At 40.7% G+C, this 7,591-nt stretch overlaps 1 protein-coding gene across 8 annotated transcripts in view; it reads right to left on the reverse strand.

Annotated features, from left to right (window-relative positions):
- The window catches only part of add3a (adducin 3 (gamma) a), a 95,896-nt gene that overhangs the window by 23,383 nt on the left and 64,922 nt on the right, over positions 1-7,591 (reverse strand). For all 8 annotated transcript variants that reach the window (XM_005743639.2, XM_005743637.2, XM_005743638.2 and 5 more), the window contains one exon: positions 6,306-6,550. In XM_005743639.2, the coding sequence (XP_005743696.1) occupies positions 6,306-6,500 (195 nt within the window). In that variant the 5' untranslated portion in view covers positions 6,501-6,550. The remainder of the gene's footprint in view (positions 1-6,305; positions 6,551-7,591) is intronic.

Consider the following 7,591-nt stretch of genomic DNA (forward strand, 5'->3'; position numbering starts at 1 on the left):
GTCTTCATGTAAAATTACAGTTTTCTATGAGTCATTGCAACACAGTTTAACTGAGTGCAATACGAAACAGGTTACTGCTTTAAACTTTAAAAGATGAACATTAAGTTTCAAGTAATGTAGTGTCTTCTACAAACCATCTTGGGATCATTTACCGTCACAGGTTAGGTTTACGTTCACCTTGAAAAAATAAAAAGCCTTGCATTACAGCCAAACTGAAGGAACACAATGACCTGCAATTTCAGGGTTGCTGGTAATAAACTGCATCTAAAAAAAAAGAAAAAGAAAAGAAAAGCACAGGCCAGGTGAGGCCTGTAATTTCAGACATAGCCTCTACAGTTATGTCAGCACAATGCTGTTCCTTCAAGCCACCAACGTGACAGTGTTACAAAGCATACAGCTGCCTGCCTGCAAGCTCACCAATGCTATTGATTCCTCCTCATCCAACCTCTGAGCCTGCACCAGTAGAATTTGTCCCCAACAGCAACGGCAGCAACATCTCTCTCACGTACTCGACATAAACCCCTTACTGTCTTCTAGGATGACACACTTTACAGACAGCGAAATAAACATTGGGAAGAGGAAATGCATTCTAGTGACTGCAATCTAATCCATCAATAGTGTTTGAGTGTCTTTTTGTGCATTAAAAAGATCTGCTGATAACAATTTTTGTACCCAATCCAGCTTCTTTCATAATACATAAACTGCCATCTCAGAACATATCCTGGAGCACATCATCACTCACCTGAAAGTACAACGCCACACAATATCGAACCTCTTGCAGTAATGTTCACATAAAGACGTTCTAGACCAGGGGTGTCGAGCTCCAGGCCTCAAGGGCCGGTATCCTGCAGGTTTTAGATATTACCCTGGGTCAACACACCTGAATTAAATGATTAGTTCATTACCAGGCGTCTGGAGAACTTCAAGACATGTTGGGGAGGTCATTTAGCCATTTTAATCAGCTGTGTTGGATCAAGGACACATCTAAAACCTGCAGGAAACCGGCCCTCGAGGCCTGAGTTCGACACCTGTGTTCTAGACCAACTTTATTCCAAGAAACTTTATTTAAAGGACCATACAACCATATTTTCACAAATTTATTTGAAAACCAAAGCTCGGTCTTCAGTTTGGAACCGAGCATTTAGAGCAAACAGGTTTTGCATAGTCTCTGGCTCTGAACACAGCAGTCCAATCCTATGTTTACAAGGGGCAACCAATCAGAAGCCAGCTGGGTTAAAAAGAAGGTGCCCTTAAAGAGAATGGAGCCAAAACAGTTCGTTTTAGACAGGGGATGGAGTAAGAGTTGAATCATGCAAAGCTACTCTAGCTGAAGAATATAACTATAGAAGTGGAATCTTTTAATATATGTCCACTTTTATTTAGCGTCATAAGGTCACTATTAGTGGTGCATCTCTAGTTTTAAATAGTATCATGCAGCTATTTCATGGTAATTTGGATGTTGATTAGAGCATTTCTATCTCTGATTCTAAATGAAAAAAATATATATATTGATTTAAGCTGCCATATGGAGAAACTTGATTATACCCAGTGGATTTTTTTCTCTCTTTTTGAGGTTACACAAAGTGGATGTAACACTTCAGCGTGTTGCTCTGTTATCCTGAGGGCGCTGCTTCACGGCTGGAAGTTCAAGACCTAAAAGATCTTGTGAAATGCCAAACTGAAACACAGCCGCCAAGATCTGGCTCTGAGAGGAAAGGCGGTGGTTTTTAAAAGAGTCTCTGGAGTGAGTTCAGCCACTAATGTTCTATCAAATGAGACCTTCAGGACTACAACAAGAAAAGGGGAAAAAAAACGTAAATGAGAGCAGGCATGACATTTGCTTCACACGAGGGGGTTCTCAGCAGAACCTAAAGCACCATAAATTATCCACTTGTGTTTTCTGGAAAGTGCATGCAGGGGGATTGCACATCCTCTGCAAACCACAGGACAAGTGCAAATACGGCTGAGTAAATTTACCGCTTGACATCAGTAAATCATTTCTGCAGGTGATGAACAGTCTGTGCCACAAGATGGAGAGAAGTGGAGAAGTGGGGGGAAGATGAAGGGGGGGGATATTAACACAAGAGAAAACAAGACGGGCAATGACGATGAAAACGGAAGCAGCGTGTGAAGGCACAACTCCAATTCAATTTGGTCTGATTTAATCTCATTCTGATGGCATTTTAACCTTTTGGACCAACAGTGGCAAATCAAGTCACGTCAACCTAGTTCTCAGCAGTTAGAGGGAAACACGGAGGCTTTACTGCCATGACAAAATGAAGCGTGGATTTGCAGCCAAAATCCTCCTTGCAAACATACATAACAGAAAAACCACCCCAAGGCTCAAAGGCCACCTCGACAAAATTCTAATCATTGCATGTCACAGAAAACACTCATCAAAAATCATCAAAAAACAGTAGAAAGTAGAAAGATCTTCCTTTTCAATTCCCTCTTCAGACGATTGACACACACAATAACAAGAAGTTCTATAGCGGAAAAACATGTTCTACTGTTTATCTTAAGGCTACTGGCGAAACCTGGCCGTGTCTCTCTTTAAGTGCTTTAAATATCACGTCATCGCATCAACAGGACGAGTCATTATTTTTCAGCCATCTCAGTTTTGTCACACTGCTGGTATGCCCGTCATTGTTGCACACAAGCAAAAAATCACAGTTGTAGCTCTACAGTAGATAGCTGGATATGTTGAACAGCTCAAGGTTTGACTTTAGACTTTAAATGTAAACACAGCTGAATGAATGAGGCAAGTGGATCAAGTCAGCTGAGTTGATTCAGACCTGCCTAGTCTATATTCGTCCAGCTTTAAATACAACCTGCCATTGGAGCAATACAAACATGTAATCTGGAGCCGCCACTAGACCCATAACACTGGAATGAAAACAAATAGAGAAAGAAAAATGGAGAGAGAAATGAGGAAAGCAAAAAAGGAAAAAAAAAAGTATATACAGCTGGTTGCTGTAGTTGAATGAAAAAGTGCAAACTGAGAAAGAAGGAAGACAGAAATGGAGATAAGCCTGTGTCCAGCTGGTGCCACACACACACTTCTTATTGTTGTTACGGCTGAATATGAATAAAGAAGCACTGAGACTAACTGTCTTCGTGTACGGGCTGCAAACACTATATAAGCCAAAGGGAACCACCTGTCACTGCTGACTGAAAGCTATTTGGCTCAAATTCAAAACCGCACAAAGCAGGAATACCATACAGACATACCACTGTAGCACACAGGCAAAGCTACAAGTACATACACACACAGTTAGATGCAGTTGCAAATAATAGTGAAGGGTAACCTGCGATGTTCAGATGTTAAATAATAAAAATTATTACAAGTGGAAAAAAATATGTCTTTTCAAGATTGATACTAAAAAGTATTTGGTGTAAAAATGTCCACATGAGAAAAATAGCTGAAAGTTATAATTAAGCATTTATAGACATGTTGAAAATACATGTCAATGTGGTAGATTCCTTTAGTTTGGAAAGTTTAGTTTTGCTTGCACTGGTGTTATAATGTCAGGCAGCTCTCTCACCGACCTCCTCTGCCATTAATTCAGTAATCTAAATCAGTGCGTCTGTACCAGCAGTGAAGTTAGAGACATAGCACAAAAAGGCCTGAGCCATTCAGCTCTGGATCAAGAACGCCCTGCAGCAAACTGTCTGCATTAAAGGGCCCTGTTTTAAGTAGACAGTCATTTTCTCTCCTACAGCTTACTTGCGGTACTCCCGCTCTCTCTCTGACACACACATGATGCCAGCAGAGGATCAAGTGGAAACCTGGATCAGGAGCAGCGATACTGCCCTTCCAGACATCTGGCACAAAATACGGCACGCCAAGAAAACCACTCTGAGCATGTGCAGAATGTAGATCAAATTTAAAGTTAAAAAAAAAAAAAAGTACGGGTCAAACCACCAAGCTGTTACTACCCAGAGTTGATCACCCACATAGACACTTCCTGGATTGTACACAATCACTCTCCTTCTCTAGAAGGTTGTTTTGCATCTGCATCATTCATTGCATGTGTAACGTCTAACTTTATCCTGTCCCCGGCCTTATCATTTGTCTGTGCCTGCTGATTTGTCACAGCCTGCTGCTGTGCATACTCTTTAATAAGTGTATTTGTTACTTTAAAGTAATCCCAAGTACAAATGCATACTGACACATGTACACACCTTGCACCTGCGTCCCCTCGTAAACAGTGTGAAACATTTCAGCTAAAGACCAGCCTTGAGTCAATATCGCAAAGTAAATAACGCCAGTGTGCAGGCTGAAAGGCCCTGTTGTAAAATCTCCACACAGAGTGATGCAACTGTTCAAAGGGCACAATACAAATAGCAAGATAGGACAACAGTGTGTTGTCTTTACAAGAACTTGCGTTTTCTCAATAAGGACAGTTGGGATATTTTTGCAAACAAATTTTATGCTCAAAAATGCACAAAATAATATATGCGTGCAAAATAGAGCTAAAAAAACGACGACTTCTTTCTGTGATTCTGAACTTTTTGAATGTTTCCTTGTGTTGCACAATCTTCACCCTACATTTTGAAGTTGGCGCCAACAATAAAATACAGCACAGATAAGATATCACGGTGCTTTACCTTTCCAGAACAATGAACGATTATTTAAAATAATAAAATAAAAATAAAAATCGAGTGTGCGATTGCCAGGAGGCTCAAACATCTAACTGCACCATAAAACAGTAACTCTTAAGAATTCAGACCTCCAAGGAAAGGAAATCAGATAACATTAGTTGTCTTTGCTAAGATTTGTGTCAAGGAGTTGTTTACTTTAAAAAACCTGACCTAACATGAGTGCTCTTAGTGGGAGGGCACTTGAAGAGATTCAACGGTAAGTTTGAAAGAGGGTGTGGCAGCTTGTGGTTATATTAAAGCTTGAGCAAAGCCAGCTGCTGACTGCTGTGATTCTTTAGTCGGTGTCATAATACCAAGGGAAGCATGAACGCACAAGCACATGTGATGCATTCACTGCTGTAACTTATTTTGAAACCCCTTGATTAGGGAATAATAACTGACACAAAGGAGAAAAAAGGGAACCGATTACACAAACATTTAGTCAGTGAGGTGAAACCTTTGCTTTGCTTAAACAAGTTCTCCATTAAATTGGAGGAAAAAAAACATTACTCTTTTTTGGCAAAGTATTAGACATTTAATACATCTGTTTATCTTGTTCACAGTTGTGGGAGGCAAGAGGAAGTTCCAGCAAGCACCAAACAGGTAAAACAGACAGCTCATTTATCAGGGGGCACAGAACTATGAATAGGCTGACATCTACTTTCATGTTTATAGTTGGAGACTAATAGCCAATGCATTCAAGAAATCTGAAAACGTGGAATATAAAGAACAATGCAGATATGAGCAGGGCATATAAATCCCACAAAGATAGGCTTTTTTGCCAGTCGGTAGATTCTCCAATCCTGCAGCTTAAAGCTTCCTCGACTACAAACATTGTTTGTAACCATGATGCTCCATAATCAGGCCCATCAGCAAGTTAGCAACCCGAAATGTATTATCCGTTTCAAAAATATCCATCAATGGGCTGCTTACCACATTTGCCCTGCACTGTGTAAAAGGAGGATTCAGCCACTTAAGGTGTTGGTTGACACAGTTGAACTGCTTGGAAAACACTCAAGCTCTGTACAAGAAGGGCCAATGTTGGCTCCATCTTCTGTGCAGGCTGAGGTCTTCTGGGGTGTGCAGGTCCTTTACGACACAGCTATGGCTTCTGCAGTCTTTTATCTAGTTGTCTGCCAAGTAGGTGGCAACATGAAGCAGGATCAGAAACGACTCAATAAACTGGTGAATAAGGACGGCTCTGTTTCCTCGACTCCACAGAGGTTATTTGTGAGACAAGGATGTTACCCGAGCTAATAACCTTCACGGACAGCACCACCTATCACCTGTATGAGACAGTGGAGGCTGCACACTACAATACCCTATATAAGATAAATACCTAATAAAAGAAAATATTCAGTGTATCTATTATTAGTCACACTGCACTTTTTGTACATACAAAAAAACTCTGTGACATATCTTTTGTGTTTTAACATATACACTTCCTCGGAGTGGGATTAATAAGCTCTGTCTATCCATCTAGAGGTTGCTCCCCTTTAGGCAGTATACCCCAGTAGGCAAACGTACACTAGTGATGTCTTTAAAACCTCAACGTGTTAAAAATTGTTTGCTCAGTCTCTAAATTTGCACCAAGGGGTCACTAACATTGACATTTACGTGTTTAAAAAGAAACAAAATGATGTGTTTTTCTCTTAACTTACGGGGCTCTGTAGTATCTGTGTGACACGTTTCTTCTGCTCCAAAACGTTGAAGTCCTGTCGGAGGTCGGGAGACATGTTCCTGGCCCTGATGTACTCCGGATCATTCACGTCGACACGGTCGAAGTAGCGCTCCTTAGTACCTCCACCAGGCAGAGGAGGGGTGGTCACCACCCCCTGATGGCTGTCCGCACTCATGCCTGTTTCACCTCACTTGCTTGCTCTACAGCTGCCACTCTGACTGTCACCTGAAAAGCAGAAAGGTTGACATGTTACATGACACATATGAAGCAATTTAAAAAAAAAGGCAAGCAAGGAGAGTTTAACATTTAAATTAAAAGAATATTTCTTCAGGGTGTTTGTGGTTTTTATGCACATAAAATGAAGGGTGGTAATATACCAGGAAAAGGTGTAGCATGCAAATAAAACGGGCATCAAGATCTAAGTCAGATTAGCCTGTAAGGAAAAATGCAAAAGCTGAAATGTGCCATGTATCGATCACAGGATTTATACTTTTGTCGCTCTTAAACATGAATATTTTTCAATGAAAGTTAGTTGAATGCCAACAAACAGTCATGTTTAAAATTAGCTAAAGGCACGTAGCATAAACGAGACCAATGATGAGTAAGAAAATGGCATGCCTACCACCTCTCTTTTATCAGATGAAAACACACGGAGGTGTATCATAAACAGGAAAAGGAAGTCCCTGTTATCTCTATACCATAGAGGTGCTACTCTTCGGTTTGATGGAAATAAAAGTTCTATCCTGCAGTTCATGTCATTCGCTTGCTGAGTCACGACTACATGTAGGTCTTGGTTAGGTCACACTGACAGATCAACTAACAAAGCATACAAATGGGGGCGGGAGGAATTTTGTTTTGACATCCAAGACCTTGACTGCTGAGGTGGTTTACTCCCACTGTTCATTCTCAGGTCAACTGGCATGACAAGCATTTTGCAGGATGCAGGAATTGGTAAATGCAACAATAGAAAATGACTTCAGCGCTTTGCTTTCAGGCCAAGAGTCAAAGCCAATAAAGTCAAAACAAAAATACTAATACAAAAGATTAAAAAACAAAATGCAAGCAGAGATTTTAAATAAATAAACACTGCATCCTCCAGGAGCCCTTGTCAGCATACGCAGCTGCAGTTACAGTGCCAAATAGTAAGATGCTGGTGTATCATGAAGAGGCGGAGCTTATGGGATGGCTACCAGATGGTGTCTTGGCTTGGACAACAGAGGAATGACAGCAAAAAAGTTCAAGGAAATAGATCCGAAGTTTTTTTTT

This window comes from Pundamilia nyererei, unplaced genomic scaffold (genome assembly GCF_000239375.1).
Source record: "Pundamilia nyererei isolate P.nyererei 1_Seehausen unplaced genomic scaffold, PunNye1.0 scaffold00134, whole genome shotgun sequence".
Lineage (NCBI taxonomy): Eukaryota > Metazoa > Chordata > Actinopteri > Cichliformes > Cichlidae > Pundamilia > Pundamilia nyererei.